General features: G+C 37.2%; 1 protein-coding gene across 3 annotated transcripts in view; it reads left to right on the top strand.

The window, feature by feature from the left end:
- ccser2a (coiled-coil serine-rich protein 2a) overlaps positions 1-21,701 on the top strand; it is a 736,576-nt gene that overhangs the window by 244,315 nt on the left and 470,560 nt on the right. For all 3 annotated transcript variants that reach the window (XR_011889642.1, XM_072282572.1, XM_072282573.1), the window contains exon 6: positions 19,632-19,755. Coding sequence is in view for 2 of the 3 variants with exons in the window: in XM_072282572.1 (XP_072138673.1) it covers positions 19,632-19,755 (124 nt within the window). In the remaining variant the exon portion in view is untranslated. The remainder of the gene's footprint in view (positions 1-19,631; positions 19,756-21,701) is intronic.

Here is a 21,701-nt window from a genome sequence, read left to right as displayed (position 1 = left end):
GGAGCTGTTGTAAATCAATTTCTAATAAACTAATTTTCCTGTAATAAACAGAAGTTGTTTTGCTGTTTATAAACAGCTTTTAAAAGCTGCGTGTAGGATTTCACTTCGGGAAAAAGATCTCATATCCAGCACAAGTTTAGAAGCTCTACCCATATTTATAGCTTCTAACTTCGCAGCCATGTGGGTGGGTGAATTCCTTTTAGCATGACTCATGTGTTTTGGAGTCGATGGATGTAGTTAACTTCTAGGTGGCTGAAAACAACATTTGACCAAGTAAGTCTGCCCTAATAAGGGTGCAAAAGTGTAAGAGAGTTTTATTTATGAGGCAGTGCTGGACACTTTCCATTTAATTTAATAAGGAGTACATTTGTCTTGTTCCCAATGTGTTAGATAATACTGTTTTCCTCCAGCTTGGCAGAGGAAGAGATGTTGTTGAAATCAGGAAAAAAAATCTAAGTCAAAAGGAGCAGGGTTAGGATGGATTTCAGCTTGCGTAGTTAGCTGTAACAGCTGGTACTATTCAAGAAACAAGCAATTTGATGTAAGCCCCACTAAATTCACTGTTGAGTGAAGTTACAAAGGTAATTATATGGTTATGTTTGTCCTTGAACAGGTCTTGATTTTACTGCAAGTTGTGAGGGTCTGAAGGTTACTTTAAATTCCTGACTTTGAAGTCTGAAAATAAAATATAAACAGTTTTAGGTACAAACAAAACGATGAAAGGGGTGGATATGGGTATCATTGAATATGGATTTCGAGAATGCAGTATTGAGCCTTTTCATGTTTTGGAGTTGGAATGTTCTCTATTTTTGGCATTAGGCTAAGGATTGCTTTATTTTGTTCCACTGTGGTAAAAGTGGCAGTCTGAAGTTTGAAGTAAAAACAGGTTAAAATAGTAGGTTTGTACCTCTAAGTTTTATAGAAGTTTGCAAAACAGCCTGGGAGGGAAATTAAGAGAAGATCAGGTAAAAGTCAATCAAAAATGTGAACTCTTATCATGAAAAGGTAATTAATTTCATAGCTTCCAGAAAGGATTTTTAAAAAACTATTCAAGAATGAAATCTAGTGAAATTAGCTAATAGTTATTGTACAGTTATTGAAAGCACTAAATTTGAGTATGGGATTGAAAAGCAATCGAAAAAATGATTCAAAGTGAACAGAAGAATTTAACTTAAAAGTGGAGGGAGAAAAAGCCTCTTGAGATTTGAACTAGATAAAACCATTGGAAGAATGGAGGGCTGCAGAATGTCCAGAAGATTTGGTTGTCAAGTTTGAACCTACTTAAAGATGTTCAAGCAAACGGAGATGGAAAAATTAGTCTGGAATGTACTTGTGTATAGCTGGGAGCTGTTTAAATTTAGAGAATTTTTGTGATGGCCATTTGATGGCATTTACAACGGTGATATCTGCTACAGTGTGCAGTGTAGATAATTCATTTCTGGGCAGGCATTTAGTTGGGCTGGTGGACACAAAATTGGGAACCACAGATAATCTAGCGACCGTCACCCTTGTAAACTAAGTGCAATAATTTGAAAGAATGACAAATCAGCCTGCTATGAAGTTTCCTGTGAAAACAATACAGCACAGCGAATAATGGTAGCCAAGATTAGAGCAAGTAGATGCAGTTTTCTTTTGTACCCATATTTATTGCCTTGGAGAATGGCAGTTTTATGGAGACTTAAATGATGGCAGGTGTAAATGAGAACATTTCAAGAGTAATACTAGAAATTGAGGCAAAAGCATATTTTGGCTATTCTGAATTATGATGTGGAGTTTTCACAGTGTAGTAGGGATGCAAACGACATGCACAAGGGTGAAAATTGTATTACAAGTGACGCTGGATATAATTGATGTTGGTATTTATTTGTAGTCTTCATTCCTGGATTTTCATGGTTTCTTTTGATTTGCCGGATAGAATAAGGAGAGTCTGTGGATGTTGTTTATTTGGATTTTCAGAAAACATTTGATTAGGTGCCAAACATGAGGAAACATTATTTCTTCAGTGGTTTGAACGGGGCATGACTGCACAAGCGACCAGTGAGAACAGTGGGAAGAGTTTAAAAGGAAGTCAGATTTACAGAGCGGGCGTTGGAGGAGTGGGCGACGGAGTAGAGGGAGACAGAGTAGGTTGGCCAGGTATATCTGTTTAAAATAAAGACAGAGAGTATGTGTGTGAGGCGGGTTTTCTGTGCTTGGTGTCAGATGAGGGAGGTCATAGAGACTCCTGGCCTCCCGGATGACCACATCTGCACCAGGTGCTTCGAGATGCATCTCCTTAGAGACCGCGTTAGGGAAGTGGAGCTGCAGCTCGATGACCTGCATCTGGTCAGGGGGAAGTGATGAGGTGATAGAGAGGTGCTATAGGCAGGTGGTCTCCCTGGGACCACAGGAGACAGAGAAGTGGGTAACAGTCAGGAGAGGGAAGGGCAAGAAGCAGGTACTAGAGAGCACCCCAGTGGCTGTCCCCCTTAACAATAAGTATTCCTGCTTGAGTACTGTTGGGGGGGGGGGGTAACGGCCTACCTGGGGGAAGCAACAGTGGTCGTGCCTCTGGCACAGAGTCTGGCCCTGTGGCTCAAATGGGTAGGGAAAGGAAGAGGATGGCAGCAGTGATAGGGGACTGTATAGTTAGGGCGGCAGACAGGTGATTCTGTGGATGCAGGAAAGAAACGCGGATAGTAGTTTGCCTCCCATGTGCCAGGGTATGGGATGTTTCTGATCGCATCCACGATATCCTTGAAGGGAGAAGGAGAACAGCCAGAGGTCATGGTACACATTGGTACCAATGACATAGGTAGGAAAAGGGAGGAGGTCCTGAAAAAAGACTACAGTGAATGAGGAAAGAGGTTGAGAAGCAGGACCTCAAAGGTAGTAATCTTGGGATTACTGCCTGTGCCACGTGGCAGTGAGTATAGGAATAGATTGAGGTGGAGGATAAATGCATGGCTGAGGGATTGGAGCAGGGGGCAGGGATTCAGATTTCTGGATCATTGGGCCCTCTTCTGGGGCAGGTGTGACCTGTACAGAAAGGAGGGGTTACACTTGAATCTGAGGGGGACCAATATCCTGGCAGGAAGGTTTGCTAATGCTATGGAGAGAGTTTAGACTGGAATTGCTGGGGGGTGGGAACCAAACTGAAGTGACGGAGGAAAGGGAGGTTGGCTCACAAATAGAGAAAGTTTGGAGACAGTTCGAAAGGGAGGATAGGCAGGTGATAGAGAAGGGACGCGCTCAGTCCGATAGTTTGAGTTGTGTCTATTTTAATGCGAGGAGTATCATGAATAAAGCAGATGAGCTTAGAGCGTGGATGAGCACTTGGAGCTATGACATTGTGGCCATTACAACTTGGATGGTGCAGGGGCAGGAATGGCTACTTCGAGTGCCCTGGCTTTAGATGTTTCACAAAGGATAGGGAGGGAGGCAAATGAGGTGGGGGCATGGCACTGTTGAGCAGAGAAAGTGTCACACCTGCAGAAAAGGAGGAAGTCATGGAGGGGTTGTTTACGGAGTCTCTGTGGGTGGAAGTTAGGAATAAGAAGGGGCCAATAACTCTACTGGGTGTTTTTTATAGATCACCCAATAGTAACAGGGACATCGAGGAGCAGATAGGGAGATAGATTCTGGAAAGGAGTAATAGTAACAGGGTTGTTGTGGGAGATTTTAATTTCCCAAATATTGATTGGAATCTCCCTAGAGTGAGGAGTTTAGATGGGGTGAAGTTTATTAGGTGTGTTCAGGAAGGTTTCTTGACACAATATGTAGATGAGCCTACAAGAGAAGAGGCTGTACTTGATCTGTTATTGGGAAATGAACCTGGTCAGGTGTCAGGTCTGTCAGTGGGAGAGCATTTTGGAGATAGTGATCACAATTATTCCTTTACTATAGCATTGGAAAGGGATAGGAACAGACAAGTTAGGGAAACGTTTAATTGGAGTAAGGGGAACTATGAGGCTATCAGGCAGGAACTTGAAAGCATAAATTGGAAACAAATGTTCTCAGGGAAACATGGAAGAAATGTGGCAAATGTTCAGGGGATATTTGCGTGAGGTTCTGAGTAGGTACGTTCCAATGAGACATGGAAAGGATGGTAGGGTACAAGATCCGTGGTGCACAAAGCCTATTGTAAATCTAGTCAAGAAGAAAAGAAGAGCTTACGAAAGGTTCAAAAAACTAGGTAATGATATGAATCTAGAAGATTATAAGGCTAGTAGGAAGGAGCTTAACAATGAAATTAGGAGAGCCAGAAAAGCCATGAGAAGGCCTTAGCGGACAGGATTAAAGAAAACCCCAAGTCATTCTACAAGTATGTAAAGAGCAAGAGGATAAGACGTAAGAGAATAGGACCAATCAGGTGTGACAGTGGAAAAGTGTGTATGGAACAGGAGGAGATAGCAGAGATACTGAATGAATACTTTGCTTCAGTATTAACTACAGAAAAGGATCTTGGCGATTGTAGGGATGACTTGCAGTGGACTGAAAAGCTTGAGAATGTAGGTATTAAGAAAGAGGATGTACTGGAGCTTTTGGAAAGCATCAAGTTGGATAAGTCACCGGGACTGGACGGGATATACCCCAGGCTACTGTGGGAAGCGAGGGAGAAGATTGCTGAGCCTCTGGCGATGATCTTTACATCATCAATGAGGATGGGAGAGGTTCTGGAGGATTGGAGGGTTGCGGATGTTGTTCCCTTATTCAAGCAAGGGAGTAGGGATAGCCCAGGAAATCATAGGCCAGTGAGTCTTATTTCAGTGATTGGTAAGTTGATAGAGAAGATCCTGAGAGGCAGGATTTATGAACATTTGGAGGAGCATAATAAGCATAATATGAATAGGAATAGTCAGCATGGCTTTGTCAAAGGCAAATCGTGCCTTACGTTTGAATTTTTTGAGGATGTGACTAAGCACATTGATGAAGGTAGAGCTGTAGATGTAGTGTATATGGTTTTTTGCAAGGCATTTGATAAGATACCCCATGCAAGGCTTATTGAGAAAGTAAGGAGGCATGGGACCCAAGGGGACATTGCTTTGTGGATCCAGAACTGGCTTGCCCACAGAAGGCAAAGAATGATTGTAGACTGGTCGTATTCTGCATGGAGGCTGGTGACTAGTGGTGTGCCTCAGGTGACTAGTAGGTGGCAGATGGAATATAGTTAGGGAAGTGCTTGGTCTTGCACTTTGGTAAAAAGAATAAGCATGGATTATTTTCTAAATGGGGAGAAAATTCAAAAATCTGTGGTGCAAAGGGACTTGGGCATCTTTCTGAAGGACTTCCTAAAGATTAATTTGCAGAATGAGGTGGTGGTAAGGAAGGAAATGCAATGTTAGCATTCATTTCATGAGACTAGAATACAAAAGCAAAGATGTCTCTCTGAGACTTTATAAGGCATTGGCCAGACCACAATTGGAGTATTGTGGACAGTTATAGGCCCCTTATCTAAGAAAAGATGTGTTGGCATTGAGAAGCTCCAGGTGGAGGTTCAAGAAAATAATCCCAGGAATGAAGGGATTAATGTATGAGAAGTGTTTGATGGCACTGGGCCTGTACTCACTGGAATTTAGAAGAATGAGGTGCGGGGAAGGATCTCATTGAAACTTATCAAATATTGAAAGACCTGGACAGAGTGGATGTGGAGAGGACGGTTCGCACAGTGGAGGAGCCTGGAACCAGTTGGCACAGTCTCAGAATGGAGGAACATCTATTTAGAACAGAGATGAGGAATTTTTTTAGCCAGAGTGTTGTAAATCTGTGGAATTTATTGCCACAGGCATAGCCATTGGTGTATTTAAGGTGAAGGCTCATAGGTTCTTGATTAATCAAGGCATCAAAAGTTATGGGGAGAAGTCAGGAGAATGGGGTTGAGAGGGATAATAAATCAGCCGTGATCAATTGGCAGAGCAGATAAGATGGGCTGATCTGCCTAGTCCTGCTCCTATGTCTTATGGTCTTATGACATTTCAATATTACAAAAGCCTGCCTAAATGGAGTTTTCACTTTGTTCACTGTTTTTTGTGATGTCACTGAAATGTAGTTCTTGAACAAGATGAACCCTTGGCAGTAAAAGGAAAATGAAAACATCCATATAATGGAAGGTTACTAAAATGCTTTCTTCCTTACAATTCTTCATTTGTTGGCTCTGTTTCAGGCTTTTCTGTAAAAGGAAGCCATTTGACCCAACGTGTCTAAGCTGGCTTACAGAGTAAAGGAATTCTGCTCTTTATTTCCCTGTAATCTGTTCTTTCATGTGCATTATTTCCTCCCAAGTTTTCCTGCAACAAACACTAGAGCTATTTTTTAATAGCCAATGAATCGACCAACCATCCCATTTTGGGATGTGGGAAGAGACTGGAGCCCATGGAGTCACAGAAGAACATGCAAATATTACCTGTGATTGCTATTTGCCAGCAGGAAAGTAACTTTGACAGAGCACTGATAGTTCCACTTCAGTTGACAGAAACTGCTTTTAATTTTCTTAACCAATTGAAGGGAGCGCTGTTAAGTTTTAAACTAGGAGTATGATATTGGCAATGAGAAGCCTAGGTGAATGATCTAGCAACATGTTGAAATATGGCTGTAGAACTTAAATTTAATTGATGAATCCATCAGATCCGAAAGCAAAACAAATGGTGCCAGTAACATAGTCATGGAATGAATTATTGTAAAAATTAATTTCTATGACTAATGTCTTTTTGAAAAGAAAATTTAGCATTTTTAATATTTCTTATCCATGCATGACTGAAGTTTCATAGTGTTGTGGTTGGTTTTCCTCTGCTCTCTGAAATAGCTTAATATCTACTCAGCTTTCCATTGAAAAAACTAACTCCGAAAGAATCAGGGATAGAAGGAAGCAGCTTACCAAACTTTCTCGAGAGTAAAATGGAATGATGGTAAATTCTGACCTTGCCCTTGAAGTTCAAACCCATTAATAATTTAAAAAAAACAATCGTGTTCAAGCATTTGGTTTGTTGATTTATTCTTCTGACTAGCTTTATTTTGTTTTACAAATTGCTTTCATAAAGGTTACATTGGTATTTGTCTTTGACAGAAGTACTGCAGTCTTATCTTAGATAATAGGGAAATAATTTGACGTAATAGATCTACAAACAAAATAGATGGTTTCACACATTGTTTGTACCATGTAATGCAATCTGTGCATGCTTATGAAGTTCAAGCAAGAGAGGAACAAGCATGCACTTATTTCAAATTAACTAACTGTGGAGCAGAAAATGATTGTGTTGTGAAAAGCATGTTAGTTTGAACCCACTCACACAAATGTTGAATGTTTTATTACTATTTACCGATGATCAAAAATGGTATTTGTTGCCTTAATTTCTTTAATATCCAAACATCAATAAAGGTCGATCTTGAGCATATTCCAGTGACTGACCCTCTGTCAACAACTTCGTTAGAGTGTTCCAAGATTTCACTATTACCTAGATGAAAAAAAACTATTCTGTCATGAACGGCTGACTACTTATTTTGGGACCCTGCTGTTGGTTTAATATACCCCAAGGGGAATATCATTCCTGTTGAGCCATGTAGTAATTTTGGAAGTTTCCATGAGAACCTTTTTCATTCTTTGAAACTCTGTTCAGTCTGTTTAATCATTCCACATAGGACAAACCCATCCTGAGATTAATTTGTTAAACCATTATTGTATTTCCCCTAAGCCAAGTATAAGTCGGCTTTGAAGAAACAGACTACAGATGCTGGAACGAATTTTTCAGCATTTACTATCTCTTTTGTCTTCAGTGTTGCTTTGGTAAGGTAAAGTGACCAGAATTGTGAGCGATATTCCCCATATGATTTCAATAAGACGTATTTACTCTTGTACTGAAATTCTGTTGAAATAAAGGCCAATGTATGTCCCTTTCTAAATGCTTATGTGCTTGGATTTTAACTTTGAATTGTTCCTGAACAAGGGATCCCTCTGAATACCAATATTTTTCAGTCTCCACTATTTAAAATAAAAATAACATTTATTTTTCTCCACTAAAATGAGGTTCCTTATGGTTTTCTGCTATTATATTCCATCCACTTTGCTCTTCCATCAACAATACATTCCTCAAAACTTCTGTGTCTTCCTCACAAATTACACTGCCATCTAATTTTATATGATCAGCAAACTTTGATGTATTACATCAGAGTCTTATATATACACGTGGGCCACTTTATTAAGTATAGGAGGTACTTAGTAAAGTGGCCAATGGGTGTATTTCTGTATATTTGTGGTCTTCTGCTGCTGTAGCCCATCCACTTCAAGGTTTAGTGTGTTGTACATTTAGAGATGCTCTTCTGCACACCACTGTTATAATGCATGGCTATTGGAGTTACTGTGACCTTCCTGTCAGATTGAATCAATCTGGCCTCTCTCATTTACAAGGCATTTTTGCCCACAGAACTGGCACTCACCTGATGCTTTTTGTTTATCGCACCATTCTTTGTAAATTCTGTCATGCGTGAAAATTCCAGGAGTTCAGTGTTTGAGATACTCAAAATACCATGTATTTTGCACCAACAATCATTCTATGGTCAAGGTCCCTTAGAGCACATTTCTTTCCCTTTCTAATGTTTGATCTGAATGACTGAACCTCTTGACCGTGTCCGCATGCTTTTATGCAATGAGATGCTACCACATGATTGACTGGTTAGATATTTGCATTAATGAGCTGCTGTACTTAAAGAAATTGGCCACTGGATGTATAATAGTATGGTCCCAGCTGACTTCATGATCTCTGTGGCACCCCATGAGTTACATCTTTCCACTTCAAAAGAGACTGATTTATTCCCACTCTTGTTTCTCTCTATTATCCAATCCTTGTACCACAACAGTATATTGCCTCCAATCTTGTACTCTCATTTGTTTAATAATCTTTTATCATTCCATATTTAGATGTTTTCCAGATGTTGCTGCTTGCAGGCATAGTCTGCCTAATTAACTTAAGTTGCAAATGGAAGTAACCATGTGTCATCATCATATTTTAAATTTCTGATCTTGTGGAAAAGGATGGATCATTGATAAAGCTGTTGAATTAGATTTGTGATTCTGCAGGGAGCGCTCATGGAGTCACTTCTGGCTTCGCTCCATTCTCGTTATCTTTTTTAACCTATGATCTCCTTGATCTAATCAATTTTATCCACACCAGGAGACTTACTCTATCTTACTGATTTTTTCTTAAATTGCAACTCTGGAATTTAAAGAAATGAGTACAAGATCCAAAGCCAAAGATGGGAAAGATTCTGACGGGAACGGAGGAAAAAAGAAAGGTGACTCTAAACGAATGGAGCTATCTTATGAGGTTATGATGAAGTTTCTAGAGGAAAAGTTCGAGGAACAACGGCAAAATTTATCTGAAAGTTTATCTGATAAATTTGAACAACAACGTCAAAGCCTTAATGATTTAAAATCAATCAGGGAATCTCTGAAATCCTTGGATTGTAAAGTTCAAAAACATCAGAGTAAAATCTCTGAACTGGATATTAAATCTCAGAAGACGGATTCAAAAGTCGAGAACTTCGAGCAGAATTTAGCTTTGACTATTAAACAACTGCAACATTTTAAATCCAAAGTCATCGATCTTGAAAATCGATCGAGAAGACAAAACTTACGTATAATTGGTCTACCCGAGGATGTTGAGGATGGAGACCCTTCAATATTCTTTGCTCAACTTTTAAAGGATACGTTCAGATCAGTTTTTCCCAACGAGCCTCCATTACTTGACCGTGCCCACCATATACCGCGGTCAAAGTCGACATCAGCTGTATCCAAACCGAGACCAATTATTCTTCGTTTCCATTATGTTAATTTTAAAGAACAGCTTCTCCAGACTGCTAATCGACAAGGGATGATCAAGTATCGCCAGCATTCCTTCAGGATAGTTCAAGATTACAGTCCTGAAGTGATGAAGGAGCGACTGACTTTTAAACCTCTGATGTCGGAATGTTATCAAAAAAGATCTCAAACCGGCATTATTGTACTCTGCACATCTCAGAATTTCTCTTCCTGATGGATCTCGTCGCGTCTTCCATTCCATAATCGCCGCTCGAAGTTTTTTGGATGATAACTACCCATCTGATGTGGACACCGCCCTTTAATTAATGTTCTGTGCTCTCAGTATCAGCTTTTTTCTCTGGTGTTTTTTAAAAAAAAAATAAACCTTCTACTACCGTATGATGAAGGTTTTTTATAAGTTCAAGAATTTTGTTTTGTGCTTACTACTATAGTTATTACTTTACAACTTATATAAAATAGTTATTTCTTGCGAATAACGTTACTTTCTTTTAGTTAATTTTTCCTTAACTTTTTGTTTTCTGATATTATTACTAACGATTTGATCTGATGATCATTTTCAGCTATATGTTCTTATTTTTGTTTCTGTACAATTAAAATAGCGATTTGTTTTTCTTTTTGCATAATCTCTTTTGTTCTTTTTGGGAGGCCATGTTCTTATGTTTCTTCTTCCCATAATCCCCCTTTTTTTTGGAAGCGATATTTTATTTACTCTCATTTATAATTAACTAATCATACATATTGATACTAACTTTTTCTTATGTATCTTAGTAATTATACTATGTAGATTATTTTAGTATAGTGTTTAATTTTTTTTAATATATATCAGTTTCTGGGGATTCATCTATATAACAGATATCTTTGGAGTTGCCTCCTGCAGAAATGGGGTTAGAGATAGTATTAGTTAGTTCTTTCTTCAGCCTTTTCTGGCTAAGTTTGGGGTTCTTGGGGATGGTGGGTGGGGTAGTCTTTTTCTTTTTTAATTTTTTCTATTGGGCTGATTTAGGACTACAAAGATGTCTGCAGTGTCGGGATTTCCGGTTCCTCTCTGATCATGTATTCCTCTTCCGATTTCATGAGTTCACATTATGGTTAACCCTTTACTCACCAAAGCGTTAATATTAAATTATGGCTCACATTATTAATTTTGCCTCTTGGGATGCAAATGGTTTAAACCATCCAATAAAACGGAAAAAGATTTTCAAAATATTCCAAAGACTGAATGCTCATATTATTTTTGCACAAGAAACTCATGTAAGGAAACAGGATAATCAACGCTCAAACTCCCAAGCCAAAATCAAAGGCGTTTCAATTTTTATAGATCCCTCAATTACATTTATTCATCAAGACATTATCTCAGATCCTAATGGCAGATTTTTGTTAATCACTGGGTTACTTTTTAATAAAAAGGTTGCTATGGTTAATGTTTATGCTCCAAATGTGGATTATTCTGAATTTTTTAAACACATATTCACTTGCTTTCCTAATTTAAACGAGTATATTTTGATAACGGGTGGTGACTTTAATTTATGTTTGATTCCCATGTTGGACAGATCCATAGGTAGTCCGGCTTTACCAAATAAATTGGCTACTCTTATTAACTCTTTTATGTTTGGCTCTGGGATTTCAGAAATTTGGAGATTTCTACACCCATAAAGAATTCTCATTCTTTTCACATGTTCATCGTTCTTATTCTCGAATTGACTTTTTTTTATTGACTCTCGATTAATCCCATCGGTAATTGATTGTAATTATGACATTATCGCCATTTCAGATCATGCTCCAATGAAACTTTCTATCAAGTTAATGGATACTTCTTGTACTAATAGACAATTGCGATTTAACCCTATTTTGCTTCAAGACTTGGACTTTGTCAAGTTTATAAAGGAACAGATTGATTTCTTCTTTTCAATTAATATTCTGGAAGGAGTTTCCAATGGAACAGTTTGGGACGCTTTTAAAACTTATATCCATGGTCATATTATTTCCTATTCGGCTGGTTTGAAAAAACGTGCTAAGAATGAAATACTCTTGTTGGTTGATAAAATTAAAGAAATTGATAAAAAATATGCTATTTCTCCCAGTAAGGAGCTGTACAAACACAGAGTTGAACTTCAGTTGGAACATAGTGTACTATTAACATCCTCGATTGAAAATCAATTAATGAGAACTAGAAGTGATTTTTATATTCATAGTGATAAATCGGGTAAATTATTGGCTAATCAATTGAAATTTGCTTCGGTTAAACGTCAAATTACTAAGATTCGCAAACACGATATTACTTTTTGACAGTTGATCATGATGGGATAAACAAAACCTTTCAAGAATTTTATACCTCTTTTTATCACTCTGATTTTCCTCATGATTTTAATACCATGCATGATTTTTTAAGTAAACTGAATTTTCTGAAATTATCACTCGAAGATTGCTTATCATTAGAAACTCCTATTACAGAGGAAGAAATAATAACTGCAATCTCATCATTGAATTCTGGTAAAGCACCCGGTCCGGACGAGTTTACAGTGGAATTTTTAAAATGCTTTTCCTCTATTTTTTCTCTGTGGTTGTCTAGAATATTCAAAGAAGCAATCAGTTTAGGAAAGTTCCCACAATCGTTTTATGAAGCCTCTATTTCCTTAATTCTTAAAAAGAATAAAGATCCTACTGATTGTGCATCATACAGATTGATATCTCTTTTGAACGTAGATTCAAAAATTTTTTCAAAAATTATAGCAACTAGGTTAGAGAAGGTATTACCTCAAATTATATCTATGGATCAAATTGGATTTATTAAAAATCATTATTCATCCTTTAATATTAGGAGGTTAATGAATATTGTTTATACCCCTTCACTTATTACCGCGGAATGTATTATCTCATTAGATGCTGAGAAAGCCTTTAACAGAGCTGACTGGCCTTATTTATTTAGTGTGCTTGAGAAATTTAATTTTAGTTTGACGTTTATATCTTGGATTAAATTGTTTTATTATTCCCCGGTAGCTTCGGTTTGTACTAATAATCAAAGATCTCCCTTTTTTCGTCTTTTTCGTGGTACAAGGCAAGGATTTCCCTCTTAGTCCTTTACTATTTAGTATCGCCCTTGAACCTTTAGCAATTGCTATCCGTGACTTGCCCAATATTTTTGGTATTACCCGCGGAAACGAAATACATTAATTATCACTATATGCAGATGATTTGTTATTATATATCTCTAATCCAGAGAAGTCAATTCCTGCTATTCTAGCTTTGTTGGCTCAATTTAGTAATTTTTCTGGCTACAAATTGAATCTTAATAGGAGTGAATTATTTCCCCTAAAAAAGCAGGTACCTATTTATGGATGTTTACCATTTAAATTGGTTACTGACTCATTTATATATTTAAGGATAATAATTACGAAAAAATATAAAGACTTATTTAAAGCTAATTTTTTACCTTTAATTGATCAGATTAAACTTTTGTTTACTAAATGGTCACCAATTTCTTTGTCTTTGATTGGTCAGATTAATGCTATTAAGATGATTATTTTGCCCAAATTTCTATATGTATTTCAATCGGTTCCAATTTTTATCCCAAAATCTTTTTTCGATAATGTTGATTCAAAAATTTCCTCATATATATGGCAGAACAAAAATTCTAGGCTAGGTAAAAGGTATTTACAGAAATCTAAAAAGGAAGGGGGCCTTGCCGTCCCGAATTTTAGATTTTATTATTGGGCAATTAATATTCGATACTTAAAATTTTGGTTACGAGATTTGGATGTATCTTTAAATCCACACTGGGTAAATCTTGAATGTAATTCATTACAAGGGTCTTCTTTGGGTTCAGTTTTAGGAACTTCGCTTCCTTTTATTTCTTCTAAATTGTATAAACAAATGAATAATCCAATAGTTAAGCATACTTTACGTATATGGTTTCAATTCCGAAGATTTTTTGGGTTCAATCAATTTATTTTAGCAAGTCCTATTATATCTAATTTCCTTTTTCAAACTTCCACTATGGATCAAGCTTAGTTTGATTGGAAAACCAAAGGTATAGTACGTTTTCATGATTTGTTTTTGGATAATTGTTTCGTGTCTTTTGATCAACTTTCTAATAAATATAACTTACCCAGATCTCACTTTTTTAGATACCTACAGATTAGAAACTTTTTAATTACTGCTTCTCCTAATTTTCCACACTCATATCCAATGGATACTTTGGAAAAAGTTTTAGATCTAAATCTCTCTCAGAAAAGTGTTGTAGCAATTATTTATAACATAATTATGAATTTATGTCCTAATGTTTCCAATAAAATTGAAGCTGATTGGGAAAGAGAATTTAAGATTATTATACCGATTGAAAAATGGGAAAAAAGTTCTTCAATTGGTTAATTCATCCTCTATATGTGCTGAACATGTGTTGATACAGTTTAAAGTAGTGCATAGGGCTCATATGTCCAAAGATAAACTATCTCGTTATTATTCTTATATTAATCTTATATGTGATAGTTGTCATTCCGAGATAGCCTCTTTAACTCACATGTTTTGGTCATGTCCTTTGTTGGAAAAATATTGGGAAGATATTTTTGATATTATTTCAACGGTTTTGAATAGAGACTTTCAACCTCATCCAATTACTGCCATTTTTGGTACCAATGATAGATTCAAATTATCTATCCTCTTCAGCTTGCCAGATGATTGCATATCTTACTTTAATGGCTAGAAGATCCATTTTGCTGAATTGGAAAGAGATTAACCCTCCTACTGTATTTCACTGGTTTTCACAAAGTATGTTGTGTTTGAATTTGGAAAAAATTAGAAGTGTGGCTTATGACCCTTCCATTAATGTTGAAAAACCTTGGAGGCCATTTATTCAACATTTTCATATGATGTAATTTGACCATTTCCAAACTTACTTTACTTCTCTGTACTGTTGGTTGAGAGGAATGGAGTCGGCGACACTAAGGTTTTCTTCTCTTCCATTTTTACGTTGTTAGAATTGCCCAAGTCTTTTTAGTTTAGTTGACTAATTCTGTTTAGTTTAGTTTTTTTTTAGGGTGGGGTTTGTTGTTTCTTTTCTATTTTCTTTTCTTTTTCATGATTTTTCTCCAGTTTTTTTTTGTCCTGTATTATTCATTGTTATCCTACAGGATTCGGAATTTTGTCAATTTATACTATTTGGTTTTATAATTACTCATTTTAAGTATAACAATGTATTTCCAACAATTTGTATTATTGCTATGTTATGTTTATATTCTATGAAACTAATAAAAAGATTGAAAAAGAAAAGAAAGAATTAGGTTTGTGCCCTGAAGAATTCCTCCAGTAATGTTATGGGCTGCAGTTTTCCTTCAGTAATCAGAACTATTTTTCTTTATGCTGAGTATTAGTACATCATTGGGCAGAGTTTCCCTTTGATTCCTAATGACCTCAATTTTACTTGGGCACCTCACACTGTCTCACTCTGTCAAGTGTAATCTGGTGTTAAGGTCTGCTGTTCATGAAGAATTATAGAATTGTAATAAGACATTAAGACATAGGAGCAGAATTAGGCCATTTGGCCCTTCAAGCCTGCTCCACCATTCCATTTTGGCTGATTTATTATCCCTTTCAACCCCATTCTCCTGCCTTCTCCCCATAACCTTTGATGCTCTGATAAGCAAGAACAAATCAACTTCCACTTTAAATATACATAATGACTTGGCCTGCGCAGCCATCTGCGGCAATGAATTCCACAGATTCACTACCCTCTGTTTAAAGAAATTCCTCCTTGTTTATGTTTTAAATTGACTCCCTCGATTCTGAAGCTGTGTCTTCTGGTTCTAGACTTACCCATTAGAGGAAACATCTTCTCCACATCAACTCTATCTAGGCCATTTAATATTCAACAGGTTTCAACAAGATCCCTCTCATTTTTCTAAACTCCAGTGATTACTGGCCCAGGGCCATCAAGTGCTCCTCTTGTGTTAATCCTTTCATTCCTAGGATTATGCTCGTGAACCTCCTCTTGACCCTCTCCAATGCCAGGATGTCTTTTCTTGGGCAAGGGGCTCAACACTGCTCACAATACTCCAAGTGTGGTCTGACCAACGTCTTATTAGCCGAAGTATCACATCCTTGCTTTTATATTTTAGTCTTCTCGAAATGAGTGCTAATGTTGTTTTTGCCTTTCTTATCACTGATTCAGCCTACAAATGATCCTTTAGGCAACTCTGTACAAGGACTTCCAAGTCCCCATGTTCTACTGATTCTTGAATTTTTCTCCCTGTTTAGAATATAATCTGTGCCTTTATTCCTTCTACCAAAATGTGTGACCATACACTTCATTACACTACATTCTATCTGCCACTTCTTTGCTCATTCTCTCAATCTATGTAAATCCTTTTGTAGACATCCTGCTTCGTCACCACTACCTGCCCCTTCACATCAAACTTGGCCACAGATCCATCACTTATGCCATCCAAATCATTGACATGTAACGTGCAAAGAAGTGGTCCCAACAATTTCCCCGTGGATCATCAATAGTCACCGGCAGCCGACCAGAAAGGCCCCCTTTATTCCCACTCTTTGCCTCCTGCCAGTCAGCCAATCTTCTATCTATTCTAGAATCATTCCTGTAATACCGTGGGCTCTCATCTTGTTAGCACCCTTACTTTGGTGCCTTATCAAAGGATTTCTGAAAATCCATGTATACAACATCGACTGACTCTTCTTTGCTGTGTTCTCTCAAATAATTAAAAAGGACTTGTCAAGCAAGATTTCCCCTTAAGGAAACCATGCTAACTTTGACCTATTTTATCATGTGCCTCCAAGTAGCCCAAAACCTTGTCCTCAATGATGGACACCAACATATTCCCAACTACTGAAGTCAGGGTGTAATTTCCTTTCTTCTGCCTCCCTCCCCCCACCCCCACTCATGAATTTCTGGCATACTGGTAGTGCCTGCCACAGAGAAGACTGATGCAAAATACTTAATAAATTCCTTTGCTATTTCTTTGTCCCCCTTTACTATCTCTAGAGCATCATTTTCCAGTGGTCCGATATCCACTCTTGTCTCGTTTTTACTCTTTACGTATCGGAATAATCTTTTGCTTTCCTCTTTTATACTATTGGCTGGCTTAGCTTTAAATTTTGTTTTTTTTCTCTCCTTATGGCTTTTTTAGATATATTGTTTTTTAGACTTCTGAATCCTCTAACTTACCGCCAATTTATGCCCTCCCTTTTCCTTTTATGCTGTCTTTAACTTCCCTTGTCAGCTACAGTTGTGTTATCCTCCCTTTAGAATGCTTATTCATCTTTCCTGCGCTTTCCAAAATGCTCCCAGAAACTCCAGCCATTGCTGCTCTGCCATCATCCCTGCTCGCGTCCTCTAATCAACTGGCCAACATCTTTCTCATACCTCTGTAATTATCTTTACTCCATTGTAATACTGATACATCTGACTTTAGCTTCTCTCTCTCAAACCGCAGGGTGAATTGTACTGTAATCATGATCGCTGCTTCCTCAGGGTTCCTTTACCTTAAGCTTCCTAATCAAATCTGGTTCACTGCAACATCCAATGCAGAAATGTTGTTCCCTGGTGGGCTTGACTACACGCTGCTCTGAATGGCTTCTCATAGGCATTCACTCTCTGGGGATCCAGCACTAACTTGATTTTCCCAATCTACCTGCATATTGAAATCTCCCTTGACTGTGGTAACATTGCCCTTTTTACATGCCTTTTCTTTCTCATGTTGTAACTTGTATCCCACATCCTGACTACTGTTTGGAGGCCAGTATATAACTCCCATCAGGGTCTTTTTACCCTTGCAGTTTCTTAACTCTCCTCACAAAAAATCTACATCTTCTGATCATAACTGCCTCTTTCTAGGGATTTAATCAACAGAGCCACCCCACCCTGTCTGCCTACCTCAAAGTTCAAAGTACATTTATTATCAAAGTATGCATACTATATACAACCTTGATATTCGTCTCCTAACTGGTAGCTACAAAACAAGAAAACACAATCGAACCCATTAAAAAGAAGCCTATGTACAGGAGAAAAACCACATTGTGCAAACAATAAAAGTAAGCAAATAACATTCATAACTGAAATTCACAAGAGTGAGTCAGCAGCCACAAAGCCAATCAAGAGCCAGTCCAGGAGCTCGTTAGTTGCAGTTAGTTGCTCGTTCTATAATTAAAGGTGCTATACAAACTGCAAATTATTATCTATATTAATCTCTGCTTTTCACTTCTAGAAAGGTAAAATAATCATTATAATTTTAAAAAATATATTTCAGTCAGATGTACAGTTGTTAGTCTTGACAATTAAATAAATCTGTATTTTCTTATGAGATACTGAGCATCACAACATCTCGCAATTACTGCATACGTGAGGAGAAGAGTAGTAACCATGCAGTTCCACAGCTGTTGTCTGTTTATTTTTTGTGAGCAATGTTAAAAACAATTTTCATGATTGCTGATTGAAAATACCTTGACAAAGTTTTTGTTTGTTTATGCAGTCTAGTTCATTGTTGAATAAGAGTTTTTTTAGGATTTTTAAGTTGTTGATTCCCTCATGTTCCTTTGATCTATCATTAGCTTTTAGGAATTTCTTTTGGTCAGAATTACATAGTGAGTATTCGTGGCTGGAAAGTGAAATTCAAATTTCTTTTTCCTGGGATGGCTTTTCCATTGTGATCATTGGGGTTAAACCTCTGAATTTCTAATTTCATGATTAACTTTGTGTAAAGATTTTCTTTTCCTTAGTGCATCAGTGACTGTGCCAGGTAGTAATTGCCACACATGCAAGTAGCGTGTTTAGAAATTATTTATGGAGGGCATCTTAGGAAAGGCTCTCTGTTTTAATTAAAGGAAACTGAAAAGTTTATTTTCACTTGAAGGATGGAGTGAGATTTTAAAAAAATAGTTCTACCCGTTTCTTGTACTCAAATGTTGTTGGAACTTGTTGAGATGAACTCAAACCAAAAACTGAAATCCTTTTTTTTTGATATATGTGAGATTGCAGATGCTGAAATCTGGCGAATCAATCTACTGGAAACACAGTGGGTTAAGCAGCATCTGTGAGAGGAAATGAATTGTTAGCATTTTGGATTAACACCGTGCATCAGCTCTGTTTTGACCTGTAATATTGACAGTTTCTTTCTTCCTACAAATGCTGCATGACCTACTGACTTTTTCCAGTAGAGCTTTTGAATTTTTTTAAAGATGTTGACATAAGTGATGCTAAGTGAAACAAAGTACAGAGATGGTGCTTGTTTGGGAATTTGGACTAATAATTAACACAAATGGCTTAATATTAATTCTGAGTGTACAACAGATTAATTAAAAGACTAGCTTCAATGGAAAGATTGGGAAGATGTTTACATTTTTTAAACTAGAAAGCAGAATTCACTGTATTAAATTGTGCATTCATTTTTATATTTTAGAGATTTCCTTTCTATTATAGTTCTTGCAAACTCATTGAGCTGTAAACTTCTAAATCAGTTACAGTAGATGAAGTTCCAGATTCATCATGCATCTTGCTGGCTCACTCAATTCCAATGCTACAGTCTTGCTAGGCTTGTGATTACTATAAAGTCAAGCATTACCTGAAGATGATTAGCTACATTTAACCTAGTAGTAATTATGTGTATCTTTTCACTTTGCCCTTTCAAGTACAAGACTATATTCACAGAGTCCAACCTATAATAAAACATAACTGTCGTAGCAATGCTTCTTCAAATGTGCATAATGCCACATTAAATTTATTAGGGTACTTTCCATTCATGAATTATAATGGAAAGCGTAATGAATTATAGTGGAAAGCTGGTGCTGTAATATTGCAGATGTTATTTCTTATGCTTTTTAATAATCTTTTCAGAACCATGTGAAAGTATGGCTCACTTAGAGAGGTCAGAGAGAGGAAACAGGAACCAAGGATTCTGGCGGAAGAGATATCCACGCTGGAGAGGACAGGATCACCAGGGGAACAATGAATTACAAAGGTTTGTTTTTATGATTTTGGTAAAAAAATATTTGGAAGACTAAAAGCCAGTTTTCCCTCTGAAGAATTTTTCTGTTAAGTTCTATTTGTCTCAGTTTTAGCTGAAGCAAAGAGTTGTCATACAATAGAATAACATCGGAGTATAAAATTACTCCCTGCACTTTATTATGTTGCATTTCTTTGAGACGGCACTTACAGATTTCTGAATCCAAGTTTGACGTATTTGTTGTATCATCAGAAGTAATGATGAATAAACTACAGGCAATATGTTGTCAGGCTTACTAAATTCAGATATCTTATCAGGCTTACTAAATTCAGATATCTTATCTGTCCTTGCTTTTAAAAGCTGGGGTTGAGTTTATTGTATGAAGTTAAGAGAATCAATGCCATCATATTCTGAATGATAGGAAATGTGTTTTAAAATAATTCAATAAATAGAAAGAAGTCTTAAACTTGGCATGGTAAATAATTGCTTCAAGAGATTGAAGACAATATTGGAAATTTATGTATTTGGAACAATGACAGTGGAATATTGTCAACAGCACTTTCTGTATTCTGGTGTATTTATTGCTTTCCACCATTTTTCCTGAATCATCGGTGGAGGGAATGTAAAAACAAACAGGAAACCCGACTGTCTTTTGACTGTTTTTCTCTAATATGTTCTGACATCCAAGCAACAACTCCCAGTAATATGAGATGTTGGTAGCTGATATCAGTAGTATGAGGCAACTGTCAGTTTTTTAGTATTGTCTTGAAGTACTCCAAAAACTCTTGTAGTCTGTAAACCAGAGAAGAAATTCTTTTATCTCTGTAAAAGTGCATTGTTCAGTAATTGATTCTATATCCAGAAATTCATTTCCTGGAACACCTTTAAAAAGTGAAAATAATGACATATTCTTCTTTTAATTTGGAATACTCATTTCATTGCTGAAAATTAGTCTTTCCTACATTGGTCATTTTGCTGTGAGAATATAGTTTCAGATTAAGAATTTGATCAATTAATGAGCATTTTTATTCATCTTTGAGTTGCCAAATTTTCATACTTCCAAACCCTGTGAATGGTGTATTAACACATTTTTAAGACAGAGGTATATTTTATAACTATTGGTGAATTAAGGACAATGGCAATCAGACAGGATAAAACGGGTAAAGCTTCCAGTAGGAGAGCAGCGCATACGAACGCGGTGGCCTCTTGGTGGCCAAGCAAAGGAGCTTTTTTTCTTTATAAATTTGTTTTTTATGATCAAAATACAATTCTACTCCAAGAACTTCAGGTACTGCAGGGCTACTATGATGTTGTGGCTATTACAGAGACTTGGATGGTGCAGGGGCAGGAATGGCTACTTCAAGTGCTGGGCTTTCAATGCTTTAGAAAGGACAGGGAGGGAGATAAAAGAGGTGGTGGCGTGGCACTGTTGATCAGGGATAGTGTCACAGCTGCAGAAAAGGAGGAAGTCATGGAGGGGTTGTTTATGGAGTCTCTGTGGGTGGAAGTTAGGAATAGGAAGGGGTCAATAACTCTACTGAGTGTTTTTTATAGACCACCCAAGAGTAACAAGGACATCGAGGAGCAGATAGGGGGACAAATTCTGGAAAGGAGTAATAGTAACAGGGTTGTTGTGGTGGGAGATTTTAATTTCCCAAGTATCGATCGGCATCTCCCTAGAGTGAGGGGTTTAGATGGGGTGCAGTTTGTTAGGTGTGTTCAGGAAGGTTTCTTGACACAATATGTAGATAAGCCTACAAGAGGAGAGGCTGTATTTGATCTGGTACTGGGAAATGAACCTGGTCAGGTGTCAGTTCTCTCAGTGGGAGAGCATTTTGGAGATAGTGATTAAAATTCTATTTCCTTTACCAGAGCATTGGAGAGGGATAGGAACAGACAAGTTAGGGAAACGTTTAATTGGAGTAAAGGAAAATATGAAGCGATCAGGCAGGAACTTGGAA

This window comes from Mobula birostris, chromosome 18 (assembly GCF_030028105.1).
Source record: "Mobula birostris isolate sMobBir1 chromosome 18, sMobBir1.hap1, whole genome shotgun sequence".
NCBI classification, from domain to species: Eukaryota; Metazoa; Chordata; class Chondrichthyes; order Myliobatiformes; family Myliobatidae; genus Mobula; species Mobula birostris.
The sequence above is the reverse complement of the archived record's forward strand: the minus strand, read 5'-3'. Positions and strand labels throughout refer to the sequence as shown.